Source organism: Telmatherina bonti (genome assembly GCF_933228915.1).
Source record: "Telmatherina bonti genome assembly, chromosome: 2".
Taxonomy (NCBI): Eukaryota; Metazoa; Chordata; class Actinopteri; order Atheriniformes; family Telmatherinidae; genus Telmatherina; species Telmatherina bonti.
The window spans coordinates 10,480,678-10,501,713 of record NC_136620.1 but is presented as its reverse complement, the minus strand read 5'-3'; the positions used below and the strand labels follow the sequence as shown (position 1 = coordinate 10,501,713).

The 21,036-nt window shown below is 42.0% G+C and overlaps 2 protein-coding genes across 3 annotated transcripts in view; both read left to right on the top strand.

Annotated features, from left to right (window-relative positions):
• The window catches only part of jph3b (junctophilin 3b), a gene marked incomplete at both ends in the record, with an annotated part of 81,673 nt that extends 78,633 nt beyond the window's left edge, over positions 1–3,040 (top strand). The window contains one exon of the mRNA XM_079260296.1: positions 2,960–3,040. Coding sequence (XP_079116422.1) covers positions 2,960–3,040 — 81 coding nt within the window. The remainder of the gene's footprint in view (positions 1–2,959) is intronic.
• An 8,413-nt stretch (positions 3,041–11,453) lies between these two features.
• zcchc14 (zinc finger, CCHC domain containing 14) overlaps positions 11,454–21,036 on the top strand; it is a 48,372-nt gene continuing 38,789 nt past the window's right edge. Inside the window, exons 1-3 of one of the 2 annotated variants that reach the window (XM_079246939.1) lie at positions 11,454–11,559; positions 12,095–12,614; positions 15,933–16,148. In XM_079246939.1, coding sequence (XP_079103065.1) covers positions 11,555–11,559; positions 12,095–12,614; positions 15,933–16,148 — 741 coding nt within the window. In that variant the 5' untranslated portion in view covers positions 11,454–11,554. The remainder of the gene's footprint in view (positions 11,560–12,094; positions 12,615–15,932; positions 16,149–21,036) is intronic. The other variant, XM_079246940.1, reaches the window with a different exon arrangement.

Genomic DNA, 21,036 nt, shown 5'->3' with positions numbered 1-21,036 from the left:
TTAAGTACATTAAATTTCCTTCCATCCATTTTCCTGCTTATAGAAAACGCCTGTCCAGCAGTTACTAGAAGAGGTAAGGTAAAGTCTAGACAGGTCACCAGTCCACCACAGGGCCAACAACTACCAAGTCTAGTCATCGTCTGCCTGAAGTCAGTTACGACATCTCCACTGTGTGCTACGCAGAGGCTCAGCAGGGTACCCCTGCTGGAGGCGTGGTTACATGGAAGTACCTCCTGATGATAGTTTAGTTTGTGATCATATGTTTCCGGTTTATTGGATTTTCTCGCTGAATTTGTGCGATAAACATGGAAGAGAAACTGCAACGCGACAACGTTACCACACTCCAGTGCAACGGCAGATTTTACAGCCTGTGCTAGCCCAACCTCATGCGGAGGACGGCCAGGTATAGATCCAGCTTCAGCTCACTCCTGGGAAAGTTTAGAAAGACCCTTTAACTAACACGCACATCTTGGGAGGAAGGCGGAGTGCCTGAACACAAGCTGCACGTAAACATGGCAAACTCATTCCAACAATTCAATGACAATCAATTTCACATGCTGTTGTGCAGATGTTCAGTCAGTTGATCTGGTTTTTATCTCTGAGTATTTGTTTCCTTATTTTTGTTTGTTTGTTTGTTTTCATGCCCATGCAGCATTTTCTTGTTTTCGCTGAAATCCTGATGTTACCTTCTACTGGCCAACTCCCGCCCATGAACCTGCAGGGTAATCAGTATCGTCATGAGGCTGAATAAAAACATACTTTTTCAGATTTTTATTAACTCTTGTGGTACCAACTAGCTTGTTACATCTGCAAAAGAAGACTTTACGGTGACAAAATGAGGAAAGCCTCTGATCCTGCCACCAAGCAGCATCCTACTGGGTTGAGTTTGTGAGGAATAAACACAGTTGCCACATTTATCACCCCCACTGCAAAGAACAAGGATTTACTGACAGGTTATACTTTGCAAAAGCATAATTTCTTCCATGTCTTTCAAGAGAACGATGGTCATAACGAGGCAGATATAGAACAATCCTCAGATCAATCTACCTAAGCTGTTGTAAAGTTGGTATCACTTATTTGAGACGTGTGTGCCGCTGCTGTCAGGGAAACATCTTACACCTTTACAATGTCACCGTTCTGCATTAAGCTTGTCATCCATCTGCTGAGGTGACAGCAGGACTTATCTGATAACGGGACGAATGAAGCACAGAAAATCCAAATAAATGGAATTTTTTGTGTTTTTTTTATTTGTTTGAGAAAATCATTCAGTGAATTCCTTAAAGTGGAACTATTATGTGCATTTCAGGCTAATTTATTTTTATTTCTGAGACTAGAAGGGCTGGGATTGATCTAGTTATTGTCACAAATCGCTTTATTTACTTCAGACCGACCCTCTCCGTAGGCTGTCAGATCAGCCTGTGGGCAAAACGAGTGGATTGAGACCATAGACTGTATATAAAGAGATGGACGGAGTCTCCGTGACGTCACCCATGGGTTTCTTAAGATCTGAATTGAAGCTCGGTGGGCGGTTCCTACCGTTGCCATGTTGGCAGCATCGTGCACGTCGTCTCGCCCGGAAAATACAAATATGGGCAAAGAGGTGGAGCTGAGAGGGCAGCTGTGAGCATCATGGTGGATGATTGACATCGAGCGAACTCTGAGCTTTCTGTAGCTAACCTGGAGATAACAGGAGCTAACCAGATAACGGAGGTAAGCGGTCTAAAGCTAAGTCACGTTGTTAACCGGCTAAAAACCGCGGTTGTTCTACGTTTTTCGTACTTGAAGCCAGAGACATGTACCTGTCAATCAAAAGGACACGTCCCTAAATATGCCGAACTTCAAGATTAAATTACTTTAAAACGGGCGAGTTAGAAAAAAAACCACTCCCCCCACAGTTGTCATGAAGGTAAACCTGACCTATCAAACTGAAAATGGATTTTTGAACCAGGCTGTAAACATGTTTATTTCTGCTGTAAACATGTTTATTTCTGCTGTGAAGTTGGTCTTTTTAACATGGGAGTCTATGGGGATTTGCTCTGTTTTGGAGCTCCTAGTGGATGAAGGGGGAACTGTAGTTTTATGCACTTCCGCATAGGCTTCACTTTTCAGCGCCGGAGGCTGCCGCTTGATTGAGACTCTTCCGCATTAAGCCCCGCCTCCCGCCACTGCGCTACATCGGGAGCGCGCAACGCACCTGCTTTCGCCGTCATTGTAACATCTCATAAACAGAAGGATTAGGCTCATATGAACTCACTAAAAAAAACAAAATACAATGTCAACACATAGCATACAGCCCTACATGTTGGAACCTGAATCAGAGCCTGAAAACGAAGTGGAAAACAGCAACCCACAGCAACGAATGCAGCAGGATGTCTCTCTTTGGTAAACTCACCAGCCATCGTTGGAAATAACTTTATCCCACGTTTTCCACCCGCCTGATGTATTTGTACATGCCCTTGTTAACCAGTAGAAGGTAACCAATCACCGAACCTTATCCCCTGGGGACGTCACAAGGATTTCCAAGTAGAAAAAACTCTCTAAAACGACGCGTTTTTCGTCGCCATGGAAACCGAATGGAGAGAGTGCTGGAACTCAAACTCAAACTCAAACATGCGTTTAGGTGATAAAAAACGGTGCCGTTTACATGTCTGATGAGGATTCAACACTGTAACACTGTAGAAAGCTCAGAAAACTCCAAATACCAGAATAGCAGCCCTTTAAATGAAATCTGATTGTGTCATAAACAGCAGCTTGAGCCTGAGATTCTTGCATCCATGTTGGACGTAATGTTTACTGGCTTGTAAAGGGTTAAAGAGATGTATTAGTTGTTGTTTTCAGAGGGCAGATGGGTGGATAGAAATGACGGGCCTGAATGTACTTTATGTATGAAAACAGCTTCAAGTGTGTAAGCTTTGTGTGTCCTTATTATTGACACTTCTCTTTTCTCTCTCCCACGCAGGCCTACAGCTCCATCCTGGTTGCCATGGTGATTCTGCTCAACATTGGAGTGGCTATTTTGTTTATCCACTTTTTTATTTAAAGACAGCACTGCTATCAGAGTCGGCCTACCTATGCTACAGCAACTATAAGTTCCGATGAGTATTATGGGAGGGGGGTCTTCTGCCCCTTCGTGTCCCGGCTGAGACGAGACCAGGACCAAGGATGGCTCCACCATCATCAACATGGCTGATCCGGGCCAAGCTTAGACCCAGTTGTTGAGGAAGACATGCTGAAGTGTGAAGGCCAAAGAAGGGAATAAAAGAGGGGTAAATGGTCCAGATAACTGGACCACTGGGAGATAATACAGTCCAGAACCTGGACGAAAGTGAGCTTTAATAGTTCACATTCAGACCCAAGTGGGGTGAACTGGTCTGAGTCTCAGGCCAGCAGGTGTGCAGACAGGACTGAGAGACTTTTTCATCTCCAAATCATAGTTTTCAACAGATTTGTAACTTATAAATTATTTATTACCATTTTCTCTCATGTACACTATGTTGATGGCTATACTCTTTATTTTCTAACCTTCCACTCTTCTTTCTAAAACTCCTCCCTTTCAGTTCCTCCGTTCGCCCAGGTGTTGTTACCGATGGCTCCTGTGAAGTGTTTGTGTCTGTGCTGCTGGCTGATGGACTCAGCAGCCGCAGAGTGTGTCCTCCGTCCACACAAGCACACACTCATTGCTTCATGTGTCCTCGCTCTGATGTGTTTCCATTCATTCTTAATCTTGCTCTGGATGGGAGGGGGAGACTGTCGGCAAACGGGGCATTTTCGTACAGTACATGTGCAGATGTACAGTTGAAGTAATGAAAGCACACTCTCTTTTGATGCTAAGCTTTTACGTATCAGGGTGTAATGCAAAAAAGGCCTCTTGGCCTTAACAGAGCTTAAAATTTCGTCCACCTGAGATGAAAAACATGCACATTGTGTGGTGTATTTTGCAACAATGAAGCCAAAATGCAGCAGTGGGTGAAAAAACATTTTATTTTCTTGTTTTTCTGTTTTTTTTTTTTTTGTTTTTTTTATTAGAACCTGTCATTTCAAATAAATTTGTGAGGAATTGTGTTTAAAAAATCTGCAAAAATAGTGAAGTTGAATCAGAAGAAAGATTTAAATTTACTAAAAACTATCCCTGCAGATGTGTGTTTCTGGGTTACAACCCGTTTAAAACCGTATGCGTATTTTTCAGGCCTGAAAATTGCACTGAGTACCGTACATCTCTGCAACTGCAAGGTCTGTTTGAGAACTTCCGGACTCATAGAACAACACCTATGAGACTAAATAGCAGTGCGTGTGTTCATGGTGAAAAGTAAAAATAGATGGCACATCGCAGAAATGAAAAAGGTTTTAGGCTTGCCGAAGAAGAACAACAACTTTCAGGGTGAAGCTATAAACCTTTATAAATTCGTACTATGTGAACATTGTCCTGATGAAGATCAGACAGAACTAAAAGAGGGTCGGCTCAGGTGAAGTCTCCAAAATGGCCATTTTGGCACCGTTTTTACCAACAAGCATTGTTTTAATCTTTTATTATCTTCACTGAATTCAAACCACTTTTCATGTTACTGACGTGGAGCCTCTTTGGTCGACTCATTTAACAGTTTGGGAAGATTTGTTTTATCCTTCAGTCTGATTTTTTTTGTTCCCTTTTAGGTGTTCTTTTTAGTTCATAACCAGCTTAGAGGAGCATTAGCAGCAGCTAGTAAAGCGGTGTGTGCTGAGGATACGCCCCTGACTGCAGATCAGTCGACTGACAACATCTCATGCTGATCACCAAGATCAGCTAAAATGTAATCATGATCTGATTCCGAGATCGTTTCATTTCCTTCCTCCTCTCAGGTCATGTCGCTGTGAGCGTGGCGCATGTAGCTGCTGGGGTTTTCGCTCATTCTGCAAAACAAAACTCCCCAAACTCCTTAAATCTGGATGGTCTCTGCTGACAGACAGCAATCATTAAGTCATGTTGAGTTGAGGTCTGGGCTTTAACGAACCACGCTAGTGTTGCTTCAGCAGTATGTTTAGGCTCATCAGGCACCTGAAAGGTGAACCTCTGTTCCAGTCTTAACTTTCTGGAAGACTGAAACAGACACAAAAGCCAAGGCAGACGTGCACAGCTACATATAGCTAGATACGGATATAGATCCGTATCTAGCTGTGAGACCAAGTTTGGTTGGTTACAGGCCAGTTTTTGAGATGGGAGGATTTTTTTAGCCCATCAGTCTCCAAAAGGTATAAAACCATTGCCAAGTCCCTTTTCCCGACCACAATCCATTTATTCATTAATTTCCCTAACCGCTTAATCCATTTCAGGGTCGCAAAGAAGCTGGAGCCTATCCCATCAGTCTCCAAAAGGTATAAAACCATTTCCAAGTCCCTTTTCCTAACCACAATCCTTCTGGAACAATGGACTTTAGACTGACTGAAGCCAAGTTTACATGTTGTAATACGGAGCAGCAACGTCTCATGCCAACTCTCAAGTACGATGTTGGAGGGTTGATGATATGGGCTTGTTCTCCAGCCAAAACAAACATAGATGAGACCATAAACTCATTAATTCACAAAAATATTCCAGCGTCTAATGGGAAATGGGTTTAACTGGACTAATTTGTTTGTTTGATTGAGACAGCTGAGGTTAATGAAAATTAGTTCCAACAAAGAATGATCTAAAGATGTTGGATTATAGCAAAGAATGGTAATTTCCATCTACAGCCCCAAAGCAGGGAATAAGATAGAGTAAAAACACCACCATACAAATGAATGAATAAATGAACAGGAACACTTTCTTCCAGGGTTTACTGACAGGATAGCTGGTCCAAAAGCAGTTTGTCTAAACAGTACCCTGTTTTTAAATATCATTTCAAGGAGGAGGAGCAAGCCAATGGAGAACAGAGCAGATCTCCAACAGAGTGAACATGTTAACATGATCCAAAGTTCCCTAAACAGAAGTTTTACTGTAAAGAGCTTTGGACCCAAATTCCTCCAGAATGATGCGAGATGGATAAGTTTCATCCATCCATCCGTCCATTTTCCCAACCGCTTCGTCCAATTCAGGGTCACAGGAAGCTGGAGCCTATCCCAGTAGTAACTGGGCAAGAGGCAGGTACACCCTGAAAAGTTCATAATCGTTACTTCATGTTGCTGCTGAAGTTACAAGCTGTTTAATCACAAGGTCAATAATTTAGTCTCCGTTTGAACTGAATTTATGTTCATTAAATGACACAATGCTGCTTTGTTCTTCATCTCCGTTGTATTGAGCGAGTTTTAGGACCTGTTGAGAAACCAGGTGATTTTTTTTTTTACTGATCTGATGCGCAAAAGCTTTTATTTAAAGGAGTGTGTTCTTCCTTACCCTTTCCTGTATATCTGCATCAACAATCATGTTTTTTCATCTGATTATTTGTGTGTGTGCGATCTCCAACCAACTCCGTGGCCTTTCACACTGTCCATGAACTTTATTTGAGTATCTCATGAGGATGAACCGCTGCACAGTCGCATCCAGCCTACCAGCATCAGCTGCCAGCTGTGCTCCCTCCATCGCTCCCTCCCACACTTGTCCGCCTCCACACACACCAGTCAGAGGAAGGAGCTTCCTCTGAGTCGGTGTTTGTTGGAGGCGGATCATTTCTGGCAAAGCCCTGCGCCTGCTCTACCATCAGCTGAGGTATTTAGAAGGAATACTGCCCCCAGTGAAGCCTCATGGACAGTCCCCAACCGCTGCTCTCAAAGCTTACACCAAAGACGACGACATCTTTTCTGTTATACTTCCAAGATATCTGAGAAGAAGAGATCGTAGTGGCCATCTGCCTTGCTTTTTGTAGTGCAAACTGATAAAGGTACAATGCATGCAGCGTTATCTGTTGAATCTGAGGGCAAAGCTTCAGAAACACATGCAACATGTTAAGATTTGGAAGCAGCAGCATCACCAGACCTGTCGCTTCGATATCGCCTTTTCTGGGACAAATCAGTCAAATTCCTCTTGAGAAGTTTGGTGCAGTGGTCAGCAGGGGGCCGGGGCCGGATCAGGAGTGACCGTTTGGATTTTCCAGCTTCCTCTTCGCTGATCTGAAACTCAGTGAAAGCCATCGTCTCATGTTTTCTGTTTCGTTCCTTCTTTTGTGGTAAACCCACCTCTGAATCCGTTTGCATGTCTGTACATCAGAGTGTGTGAACATGTGTGCCCATCCTTGCCCTTCCACATGATGGGATGGCGGGATGGCTAAGTCCGTTACCATCTGTAACAACGTCCATGAGGGCTGGGCTCTTTTATTTTATGTTCTTCTCTTTCTGTCCAACGGCATTTCTCAAACCTCAGATCGGAGCAGAAACTCGGCTGTGGGCTCATTTCTGCTGTTTTTTTACTTTAATGCAACAGAGTAATGAGCCTGCAGCCTGAGAGGCAGAACAATAGATTCTTATTTCATTCCGGGTCCCAGACTGAGGCAGGTTTGAGGCTCCGCTGTATGCCATCAGCCAGGTGACGATGCCCTATGCCACCCCGATAGTCTGCAGCATGCTACAGCATGCCAAGCTCTCTCTATAGTTTATATCTCCTCTTTCTCTTCTTTCTTTCTTCCTTCCTTTCTCTCTTCTTTCTGGAAAATACTCTGTTTTTGTTTTTCAGTTGTGTGGAGAAAATAATGAAAGTGTTTCAAAGAAAACTCTCGGCCTGGCGTGTCTTTCATCTCTGTTGTCTTTCATACTTTTTCTGTGCAGTTTTGCAGCATCTCTGATGCGGAGAGGGAGTGGGCCTGGTTAAGGAGGAGGAGTGTGGTTACTATAGCAACCGTAACTGAAATGTTCCCGTCAGCAAAACGGGGAGGGCCCTCCTCTGTGGACAGGCCTTACCTTTTGTTGTCAATGGGAGGATGGAGGGAGGGAGACATATTTATAGAGAAGATTTAATAAAACTAATACAATAATATGAGGGAATATGACTATAAATACATGCATCAGACTGAAGAGCAAAAACTTTAATTAATCCGAGTTTAGAAAGAATTTTTTAAAACTGTGAAGCAGCAGACATGGATATCTGACGCCATCTTCTGGACTTAAATATGAACTACAACACAAGGATCCAGCCCCTCTAACATGATAGAAAAGGCAAGTTTATTTGTACAGCACCTTTCATGTACAAGACTATTCAAAGTGCTTTACATGAAACATTAAAAGCATTACAGAAAAAGCATAAAAGAAAATACAAATAGCAAAATCACAATAAAATCATAAATTATATTAAAATAATTAAAAGCAGAATAAATTAGAAGTTACTGTGCAGATATCAAGCATAAGCGCATGAGAAAAGAAATGTTTTAAACCTTTATTTAACAGTTAGTCTAACTTTTCTTAGACCATTAAGAATTAAATGTCTGATTATTTTTCCTTAGAAAAACATCTGCTAGAAAATTCCCTAAATGGCATTTTTGCCTCCTCCCATCATGACCTGTCCAGTTTCTTTATACGTTTAATGACTCTGTAAAGGATGTTTCTGTTTGCATAAAGCAGAATTTCTGCACCATTTGGTGAAACGCAGACTGAAAATGCCAGACAGAAGCACGAAAAAATAGATGAACTGAGGAAATTAGTGATATTTAAAATTTATCATGATTTGTGATTTTTAAAAAGTATTTCATAAAGTATTTGTAAAATAATATATGATCATAATAACACTATGTAAATCTTCTAAAAAAAATATAGCTTTATCATTTTCTTTTCTGGCAAACTTGAGTAAACCATTACAATTATATCATATATTTATTTATTCTCCAGTGAGGGGAAACGTATTGGATGGCTCACGAACATCCACTGAAGTGGTTTATTTACAAAAATACCATCCTCATTCATGAATATGCAATAAAAAAGTTTGTAAATAGGTGTCCACTATACGGCCACTACGCATGAAAGGGTTAATTGGCTCGTGAGTTTTGGTATGTAGAAGTCATTTCACTGGAAAGTGAGTTTGCAGGATGTGATCAGTTTGGTGACAATCAGGATCCACCTCAACATCCTCTCCCTCCTCTTCATCATCACCATTGATGATCAATTGATTGAAAAAATGCAATATGATTGACTGTCATAAACAAGATGAATATTAGATATTTACTTAAAAAGCTCTAATAATAATACTAATAATATAATAAGATAATACATGACATTTTTTATAATTATGTTGGGTATAAAATAACAAATAATACAAAAAGTGATAAAAAACTGTCCAACCACACACAGTCTTTATCATTTGTATAAGTGGATTACATTTTTTTTAAATAAATCCCAGTGAAATGTTCTGAGAGCATTAGGAACATTTTTTATGTATTATCTAAACTTATAAAGCTTGTTTGGTAATAAAAACTTAAAAGTTTGGCTGAAATCAATTTAATTCAGTTCAGCTCAGCTTTATTTGAATGGCGCTGCTTCACAACAATGTCATGTCAGTGGAATTTACAGACACACAGGACATGTACTTAAACTAAGCACGATTAACGCAGGTCTGTTTTTATCTGCTGAGTTTTTGTCTATTAAGCCATTTAACACTGAACAATGAATCATTCAAGCTTAAAAAGGCTCATGATGTAAAGCTGAACCAGTGTAGCCAACATAAGAACAGGGAAGCCGTAATGAAGGGGATTTTAGGCTCTTTCTTTAACGCAGCTTGTCACAAAAACATCATTTGTTTCCATTTAGTTGAAGTGAAGTAAAATATCAAATGTAACACAGTTTGACAGACATGACTGCTGCAGCAAGGTGGCAATGTGCTGAAAACTTGCCACGTCTCAGCATGGCTTGCAGTTTGTCCTGAAATCAAACTGGAGAAGAAGAAGAGTCAGGATTATATAGAGCAGATGATCAGGATCTGAATGGGATGTCCTGATGAATCCTGCTAAGACCTGAGACATGGATCAGGACCTGCTGTTGATCCTGTTGGCTGAAGCCTCATCAGACATGATCTCTGTGGCGTCAAGAAGTCGATCAAGAGGAAGAGAAACTGCTGAGGTATGTCACATGACATGATCCACGAGCTGCACTGAGCATCAGCAGCAGGGGCGCCACCGGGGATTTTGGGCCGTATGAAAAGCAGAAACCCCACCACAAATTTTAGATTTTTGTTTTTGCTTCAGTTGCTTCAAGCTGATAAAAATAAAAAATAAAAAATAAAAAAAGCTTTTTATGGGAATAATAAAGATCTAGGGCTGTGTTTAACCCTTCATGGGGCAAGTGACTATTTTTGATCACTTTGTTTTCTTTCATATTCAGCATGAAACTATTTATTTATTTTATTTATTTATTTATATTTTTTGTTAATGTAACAACAGGGTGGAGGTCTTGGTTCATACAAGAAGGACAATTTAGGTTAAAATTTCTAATTTGAAGGTATTTCACTGAGTGCCCTATAAAGGGTTAAATCACTGTGCATACATCTAAGTAGGTTATTTTATTATAAATGGTTTATCAGTTTATATTGCTGCTATACGTTATTACAACCTTTGAAAAAAGTATTTATTATTTCTAATGAAGGTTTAATGATTTTCTTGTATAGTTTGTACTTCTTTTTGGGCCCCTATCAACTTGTGGGGCCCTGAGAATCTTCCTAACTTTTACCCCCCATATGGCACCTCTGATCAGCAGCAACGGGTCTGATGGTGGGATGGATCCTCCCCAGAACCCGGACCTCCACTTTATTAATCATCCAGACAGATATTCCTGGAGCCTTTAAACAAAATCCTGTCCAAGATAGTTCTGGTTTGTGTTGAAGTATAAACATGTTCACACACAATATACTTTTGTTTTATTTCATGTTTATGTCTACACATACTGCTCTCATTCTCCTGCCTTTATACCCAGAAATGAGGTGTTTGCATTCTGCACCTAAACTAAAACAATGTCCTTGTTCAGGTGAGTCTGCTGGTAAAGTCTTCTTTAATACCAGTAATACGCAGCACTGTTCCCTTATAAATGTGTCATACTTATAGAATTAGAAATAATTCCCTGGTATCAGCTGGACTTAAGTTTATTTGGTTCTTTATTAATTAATTTAGTGTGCTTTTGATGCATATCTGAATGATTCCTTTTAGTAATCAACAAACATTATTTCTTGCTAGTTGTCTAATGCAAACTTGTTAGTTTAAAGTTGACAAGTTTCATAATGACTGTGGTGAAAACACGCTGGACGTGTCCCTGCTACTTTAAAGACCAAACTCTGCCCAGACACTTATGAAAACAAGGGAAAAGTTGGAGACTAAGCGGAAACTCCTTTGAGCCAATCACGAGAAACGAATTGTTGACAGACGGCCTTTTAGACCAATCAGAGTAGAGAAGTCTTAAAGTAGTAGGCGGGTCTTATTCCCAGAATTAGGAAAACGTTACACACTGCTGCTACTTCTTTTTTTTTTTTTTTTCCCCCAACTTTTCTTTACTTTTTTCAGTTTTTTCAGGTCCAGACTCATGGCAGAAAGCAGGGAGCCTCCAGTGACCGCTCCTACTGAGTTCATTCACGGACACTGAAAAAGAAAAACCCTCCATTCTCCGCGGCTCGGTCGCACTTCTCTCCACATGCAGTTTGATGAGGTAATGTCTCGGAAATGTTATAATGTCTTTCCCAGTTGTCGCAGGCAGTAGCTCCAGGCTGCTCCAGGTTTGTTTTTAACCTTCAGTCCCGGTGGCCTTGCCCCTGCCAGCGGCTCCTGGTTCAGGTTTAGGGAGCTGCGGGGCTTGGCAGGAAGGAGCCGTGCGGGACAGAGAGGTGTCGGGGGGACTGCGCGTCTCCCTGAATGAGACTGCGTATTTTTGGATCCTGCGTGTCTTTCTGCAACAACCTTCCCGGAGCTGTCAGCAGGGCTGGGGTCCACCCGGCGGAGTGGGACGCGGCGGTGGAGCTCCTGGCTCCCTGTGTGCCGCATGTGGAGAGACTCTGGTCAGAAAAGGCCCCAACAGCCGCCACCGGCTCGCCAACAAAGGAAACCACTGCTGCTTGTTTCATTTTTACTGCCGCTGAGCGTGGACACAAACACTGGGAGTGTGGAGTGGGAAGCTGTGTTTAGGTTAAAGTTAAAGTTTACGCACGGACACGTGCAGGTTTAAAGTGTGAAACTTTTTATTGCAGCTTTCTTTCGGGTGGATGTGTGAGGATGGTGGAGAGCCGGAGCTGCGTCCAGAGGGAAGGGGTCTACCGCTGGTTCTCCTCCCTCTCCTCAGCCCAGAGAGCCGAGTTCCTGTGCGGTCTGCTGGACCTCTGCGTCCCGATCGAGCTCCGTTTCCTCGGGTCCTGCCTGGAGGACTTGGCCCGCAAGGACTACCACTCCCTGCGGGATGCGGAGATCAGAGCCAACAACCCCGCCGACCTGTCCGGCCTCACCAACATCACGGAGGAGGTGGTGCGCAGCAAGCTGCTGGTGTCCCTCGCCCTGCTCGGCTCAGACAACCGGGAGGCAGCGGGGGTCTTGTATCGGACCCTGACCCACATAGACACGGTGATCAATAACTATGGGCTGGCGCTGAACGACGGCAGGACAGAGGAGCAGTTTCTGCTGCTCTTCACCATGGCATCGAACCACCCGGCCTTCAGCTTCCACCAGAAGCAGGTGTTAAGGCAGCAGCTGGGTCAGATCCAGGACATCCTTCAGGTGAGAGCCTCAGGAACAGGTCCGAAGGTTGTTCTGTTGAGATGAACTCTGTTACAGGGAGAGCTAAAGCTCTCAGGAACAGGACGAAAATCTCACAGCAAGAAGCAAACTCCTCTAACTCTTATGGTCTCCTCATATTTGTTTCATAAATCAATTAAATGACTTCAGACCAAAAACAAAAGAAATATTCAGTCCTGTGTTGGATCTAAACCGTTTTCATGCCCCAGAGGGATCCAACGCTGTAAAAATACCAACGCAGTTTGATCAATTTTGTTGCTAAACTTTGACATTTTCCGGAGTTAAATCAGCACCAAAGCCCAGGGCCGGATTAAAAATGCACAGGCCCCTGAGCCCAGAGTGTCCTAGGCCCCCCCTTCCCCACCGCAACATTGTGAAAATTGTGAATGATACACTTTGAAACCACATTTCTAACATCTCTCAGCCAGTGGTACCAATTGCAACACTGTGGTGTAACTATCTGGCTTTTATGTACATTTTGTTTTGTCCAAACTGCTGGTGTTTGCCCTACGTGGACTCCGAGTGGGCGTAGGACCCTGGGCCTGTGCCCATACGGCCCACTGGATAATCCGGCCTTGCCCACTTCTTCTAATCTTTATTATCTGGGAAATGACTCAGAATTTGTATGTGTGTTTTTTTTAGTGAATAATAAGTAATAATTGAAACGATATTCCTTCTTTTGACCTTCAAATTTCAACATTTAAAGGGTTTAAAATCTTAAACTGATTGATGTTTAGTAGTGTTTAGCAAGTCTGGACTTTTTTAAAAGTGATTTATAGAAAAAAGAAGCAGGGACAAAATACTGTGTGATGACTTTAAAGCAGTTTTGGGGGGATAAATCTGGCGACTGGTTAAGTGAGAGGAAGAAAAAGCAGCTTTCGACACATATGAGAAGATAGAGGCGATAACTCCTCACAGCCTCGACAGGTGAGGGTTTTTTCATCCAGCCGGAGTGAAAGAAAGTGTCTCTGCTGCAGGTGAAGCAGAAGCTTATGACAGGGGACATAAATTACAGATAAGAGCAGCACACTTACATGTTACCTCACCACCAAATTACAGGTGAGACCTGGTCGATGACAGGCTGCGTGTGAACGCAACAGACCTCACTTATGTTGTATGTAGCTGGTAAATTATATTCTTGTAGGTGAAAGCTACAAACGGCAAATTAACGTTTAGGATGTTTCCCTTTGATAGATTATGAGTAATTTTAAGACGGATTTTGTGTCAGAAAGTAAATACACCCTCTTTCACCTGAAAAGTCTGACGTGTTAAGGTCTTAAAGTGAAAAAAACGTCAATCCATGATGATTTTATTTATTTCACATAGACGAAGCCAACATGCAGAAGTAGTGCATGAAAAACAAAGTCCACTCCATGATTCACCGGCTTGTGGACCAACTTTCAGCAGCGAGAAGTTGAAGTACTGGTTTTCTGTGTGATGTCACCAGTCTTCCAAGTGGTTTTGGAGGAATTTCGGTCCACTCTTCTTTATGATGTTTCTTCAGTTTATTCCAGTTTGCAGGATTTTCTTCAGGCCCCCTCACAACATTTTATTCAGGTTGAGGTTTTTTAGTCATTCTGTTGTAGATCTGCTGCTGTGTTTTGGATCTTTGTCCTGTTTCAGCCAAGCTTTAGCTGTCAGACAGATGGACTCACTCTTTGTATCTTGAGATGTTCAAGGTCCACTTAATGACAGCAAGATCGCTAAACCAGGCTAAACCATCATCCCTCTATCATCGTGTTTGACAGTTAGTTTGAGCTGTTTGTGTTGATATCTTACATTTGGTTTTGCTGTGTCTCTTTGGTCTGGTCTGTCCAATTGGCAACCTCCGGCGGTTAAAAGGGACATCTATGCGGAAGTGCATAAAAATGCAGTTCCCCCTTCATCCACTAGGGGCCCCAAAACCGAGCAAATCCCCATAGACTCCCATGTTAAAAAGATCAACTTCACAGCAGAAATAAACATGTTTACAGCCTGGTTCAAAAATCAATTTTTCGTTGATTGACAGATACCCGCTCTCCCGCTTCAAGTAAGAAGAATGCAGAACAACCGCGGTTTTTAGCCAGTTAGCAGCGTGACTTAGCTTTAGCCCGCTTACCTCCCTTAGCTGGTTAGCTCATGTTATCTATGGGTTAGCTCGGTTAGCTCTTAACTACAGGCAGCTCGGAGTTCACTAGATGTCATTCATCCACCATGACGCTCATAGCCCCCCCTCTCGACTTCAACTTTTTTCTCCAACATATTTGTATTTTCTGGGCGAGACGACACGCATGCCCCTTCCAAGATGGCGACGGTAGGAACCGCCCACCGAGCTTCAATTCAGCTCTTCAGAAACTTATGGGTGACGTTATGGAGGCTATGTCCATCTTTTTGTATACAGTCTATGGGTCTGTCCAAACATCAGTGAACTTCATTTAACAGTATCTTATTACAAATCATCACTTTTTTGTTTTCCTCATGAAATAATCAGACTGAGATTCAAATCATATAAAAGCAGCATCATGTTCAAATGGGTAATTAACATAGACTGTATATAAAAAGATGAACGGAGCCTCCATGACGTCACCCGTTGGTTTGTGAAGAACTGAATTGGAGCCCACTGTCGCCATCTTGGCAGTATCACACGTGTTGTCACTCCAAGAGAAGACAGAAATGGGCAAAAAGGTGGAACTGGGGGTGGGTGTTAAAGCTAAGTCACACTGTTAACCAGCTTAAAACCGCGGTTGTGCCACATTCTGCCTACAGCTGGATATTGGATAGCTGTCAATCGAAAGGACCACGTCCCCAATTTACTGAATTATGAGATTGAATAACATCTAAATGGTTGGGTCAATAACCCCCCTCCTGCAACCCTTCCAAGCCAGCCATACTTTTTAAAGTCCTGAAGTCATGAACTTCAACATTTAGCATGCTAACTGCTAACTGGAGAGTCTAAGATGTTGCTATTGGGTTTCTTTGCAGTTTCTCTGAAGCTTGCTGGTTTTGAACTACTTGGGAACATTGGCATCTGTCTGGGATATTAATCTTTCTCACCATAGAGGGTGTATTTTCTTTTTCACATGACTGAGTGACATCTTGGCTAATGTCTCCTAGAATTTGGAGCAAAAATTGAAGATTAACAACACATCAATAACCAACATGTACCCCAGAAATTCCAGAAAAAAGACCTTTTCGTCCCGTGTGTAAACAGGAAAACAGCAGACAAAGACGTTTTTCCTGTCATGTCTCCATCCATGTGCATGTTACAGGTAGTCATATTTATGCTATCCAGCCTCTTACTGAGAGAGTCTGTTGTTCCAGGCGAGCAGAGGAGGAGAGCAAGCAGCAGGGTCCGGCAGTGACCGGGCTGCTGTCTGTTACACTCAGCTGCATCAGCATCAGACCACATCGCTGCCTCAGGCCTCCCCGTCCTCCCCATCCTCCCAGTCCTCCCTGTCCTCCTCCCTGCCCGACACCAGCGACCTGCCTCCGTCTGCCTGCCAGCCCTGCCTCTCACACTGCACCTGCTGGAACAAGGTAGCACTACATCTGGTTCTGAGTGCATGGAAGTAGTGGGACAGTCTCCTTCCTGTTATAGTTATACTGGGATTATCCCGCTGGGGTTAAACTGGGATGTATTTATGAATCATACGAGTGCTGATAAGTTAAAACAAAGTCTGTGTTTGGGTAGGTTTTACTTTGGTAAGTGATGCCATGGTTAGGCGGAGGTTTGATTGTATGGTTTCCAAATTTACATATAATTGCTGGAGTGGATTGGAAGAGCACCAGAAGGGAGAGCATCAACAGAGGAGAGAAGGGAAGAGTGAAGAAAGAAAAAAGGAGCCAAAGAAACAAAAAGATAGAAAAGCACAACAACTGTGCAATCAAAGTCAAACAGAAGACCAAGCAGGTGCTACACCTGTCGAGCTTTGTGATTTTTAACTGCGAAAGGCGCTCTGTAAATAAACTTTAACTTACTTTACTTACGTTCTGTGAAGAAACTAGTCATCCTCAGGCCTTGAAGAGAAAATAGCAGACAATCATCAGGAGCACCTGAGGGAAGGAAAACTGAAAACCATTAACAGTGTACACAACAGCAATCGTGTGTGTGTGTGTGTGTGTGTATGACAGGATTTATTTCTATTGCTGGTCTTCCTACAACCATCGGTGCACTAGACTGCACACATGATGTGGTTTGTTTCATTCAATACAGGCAATATAAACATCCAACTGTCAGATCCTCCTGCTGGGTACAGCTTTTAATCACTCAGGTTTACTACAAAAGTGGCTTTTTATTACAATGATTAGTTTTATTAGGAGGTGGAGACTTTCCAGCCAGATTGAACAGCAGCTTCTACAATCAGACATCTTCTTAAACAGAAACGAGTCCTCTGAGCCGAAACACGATCTGTCTGCAGCGCTGTCTGACTGTCCTCCCAGTTTATTCACATACATCCTCCTTCCCTTTCAGCACATTCTCTCCGACAAAAAAAGCAGTTATTGCTGCCAAATTATGAATATATTTGTTTTTATTACCCCAACCAAGGAGGTGAAGGATGTTGTTTTTGCTGGCGTTTCTCTGCTTGTCAGCAACTTTACGTAAAAACTACTGGACGGATTTTCATGACTTGTTTCTGAGAACAGGTCTTGGTTCTTAGATTCCATCACATGTTGGGAGTGATCCAGATCACCGTTTGGATCCAGGAATGTTTGTAAGGATTTTTTTCTCATTGTGAGATGGGGTCATTTCCAGTATTAACTCATAGAAACTCCACAGCAAATAGTGAGAAAATCCAAGAGAAGTTCCCAACAGATTTTACAAGATGTCAAAGATAGATCTGGGTCCCGGCAACATTCTGGATCAGGGCTGCAACTAACGATTATTTTAATAGTCGACTAATCTGTAAATATTTTTTTCAATTAATCACAATTATTTTTACAAGCTCCAGTATGTTTTACCCCACCCTCTTCATCTGCATCACATGAATACCCCCCTGATTCCCAGTCAGTCACAATATAATGTCCTTTAGTAAGTTAAAAGAGCGACTCCTGAACCAGTTGAATATTAAATTTAAGCTTAACAGCTTATTCCTAATTTATTGTGAAACATTTAAACTTAGCTATAGTGTCATATCCAAACTGTACAGAATTTGCCTCAAAAGAAAAACAAACTAAATAAAATATTTTAACATCTTAATATTCGTAGAATTGCATTGAAATGATCATTTATATCTTGAAAAAGCCTGTTTTGTAGGTAAACAAGGGCCAGAATCCTTTAAAACATTTCTGAATCCAAAGGGTGATCCGGATCACCACCAAAATTAAATCACTTCTTTCTTTTCACATTTCCAACAACTCCTGAAAATTTAATGAAAATCTATCCATAACCTTTTGAGTTATCTTGAACACAAACAAACAGATAAACGGTGGTAGAAACAGAAGCTCTTTGGCAGAGGTACCAACAGCACATCGCTACTCGCTAATGCTAACTTTACAATCTGGGATGCTGGAAACCACGACTCCGGGGTGCTTTCCTTTCAGATGCTCATGCATGACTGTCGTGTTGCCGTGGTTACGCCAGCTCTGCGTGGCAGACGACACATTTCATGTGTTTGACACTTTGTTTAGCGTGAACTCTCCCCAAACTTTGGAAATAGGTTGCACCGCTGTCAGTTTCTTCTTCGTTGTTTAAACAAACGAAGAAGAAAATGACAAAATGACAACACTGCCCCCAACACTTCTCGTGGTGCTTTGCGTCGTTTGCTTGGTGTTTAGAGTTCTTATACTGTCTGAAAAGCCGTGGTTGGTAAATTGCGTTAAGTTGCCTGATGCAGTGTTTTATTAGCAAAGCCGTCACGGCCGTTTATAACAAGAGGCGTTGACTAGGAAATTTCCTGTCGATGAATTTTCATTGTCAATGTTGTTGACTTTGTCGACTAATCGTTGCAGCCTTATTCTGGATGAAACCATCCAGAACAGGAACAAACAGGGGATCTTTGAGATTTTCAACACTGCAAGAGAACAAATAAAGACAGGGATCTCCAAATCTGGTCTCTGAGGGCCAGTGTCCTGCAGGTTTGCCAACTGCAACGCACCTGATTGAAATGAAATGGATCTCCACAGTTTGTTGTCAAGTTCTGCACACGTCTGTTACTGATACACTCATTCAGTACCTGCAGGATAGCAGCTCTCAAAGACTGGATTTGGTCCTCCCTGAATAAACACCACAATAAAGCCAAGAAACTGGATTTATATCAATGTCTGTATGACTCTAATAGTTTATACATAGAAAATGAACGTAGTTCTAGAACATTGGCTGGAAATCATTATATGGGTGGAAATGAGCTGCTTGGTGGAGGTCTGACCTCACTCTGCTTTTCTATGCAAAGTTATGAAACAGCTACAGATGACTTTGATTTACTTTAGAAGGGTTTTCTGATGAATAAAATAAGATTAAATGAGACAAATCTGTTTATCTGCTGCTCTCGTTGGGATGTGATGTGTTTTTTTTTTACAGCCTCGAGGAACTTAACACATTAACAAGAGCAGTGATAATAATCAAAATCCCACTAATGTTCATGTTAACTGATTTGGTGTCAGAAAATGTTGATATCAGCCAAAATGCAAATGTCAGACTGGATCAGAACCACCGAGCGGTGGGTCGTTGCATCTCTAGTCTCTCTCGTTGCCATGATAAAAAACAAAACACAGAAGAATGTGAGACTGAATCTGACAGAAGTAGGAGCCTCCTCCTCATCAGGATCAATAGTAACAGTTTCTGGATTTACTGTACGATCGACTTGAACAATTTTTGAGGAACCAGGGATTTTTTTAGTAAGAAAAATACCTTACATATGTAAGATATCAGAGATGGGACCATAAGATTGCAGGACTTATTTACATCCCCGCTGCTGTCAGCTTCACTGGAAACTTCCCTTCCGAAACTCGACTTTAACAGAGCGTATAAAACCAGAGAAGGTATCGTTTCAATCTGATAATAACCGACGTTTATCTGAGCAAAGACCAGGATGGACGGGTTTTATGTAGCGGTGAGAAACGACGATAGTTTCTTCAAAAGTAGCGGCGACTGCCACCAAACTACGACAGCGTGGAGTTTGACAGTTCGCTTTAAACTAAACAATGGAAGTTTGTAACCGATGCTTCCTGTGTGACCAAAAATGTAGATATTATATGCTTTTGTCCCGATTCGATTCGATTCCGATTTTATGGGTGCCAATTGAATTTAAATTGCGATTCTCAAAATTCTTCAATATTGATGATTTTTGTAATTTAAAACAAAATTCTTTTTTATAAAACTTCTTTTTGCTCATAATTTTTCTTGATTTCAGTTAGGAAAAAACAACACAGTAGCTAAAATGACAAAAATTTTATAGTTGATTAATTTTATTTATTTGAAAAAAAAATAGATTTTTTTTAACAAACAAAAAAAAAAAAAATTAAATTTTGAAGAAAAAAAATCCCGATTTCCGATTTTTCGATTAGATTTTTCCATCCCTACTAGTCACCCAATCCACGATGCAAAGATGAGAGGGAGGATGCAGGTTGTTGTCAGCGACCATGGTGACATCATACGAGTGAACGTACCACTGCTGCAGAGGGGCGTGTTGGGATTTTGGGTCGACCTACGCTGCCATGAAGGTTCGCGTCTTTTCCTGCGACCTCTGTGCTTGTCTCAGCAGCGGGACGTCCTCGTCTGTCTCCCGTTGAAATGCTGTTGCACATCATGATGCGGACAATCAGACGACAAGCGGAAACTTTAGATTCAGGAAAAATAAACTTTGATTCCTCTGAAAAGCTGCAACATCTGTCCTCTAACTTTTTATAAGTCTGCTTGTATGTTCTAAAAACAGTGAGGTTGGTCGGCAAACACCTGGACTGGTGTCTGAAGATGAAAGCCTCAGCCGAGTGAAGAAGACGGATTTTTTTTGTTGCGTTTCAGAAGACTTCCCAGCTCTTCTGGGAGTGCAGTTTTTACTCATTCAGACTGATACTTCCCTTTAAAACGGCCAGTTTTTATCCTGCATCATGTGATCAGAGGACACAGCCTGAACTGTCACTAAATGTGCTTTTCCTTTTTTAAAACATGGAAAATAAGTCAATCCGAAATCTCAGACGTGAGACACAAAATGCAGAAATGTTGACGATAGAAAGCGAGGCTGGATGTGTTGCAATGAAGACTGGTGACTGGAGGAGGAAGAGGGGGGGGGGTTCCAGATGATGCAGCAAGTCCAGTGGTTCAACCCTCGGGATCATTCTGGTTTGTAGGGTTATTCAGACACAAACCAGAGAGAATCGGAAGAGAAACAAACTGATACGAGGCAAAAAAGTTGGCAAAACTTCCTCTTTATTTTAACCCCGTTTTGCCGTCAGATTTCCCCTCAGAAGCAGAGAGGCACGGAGTTTT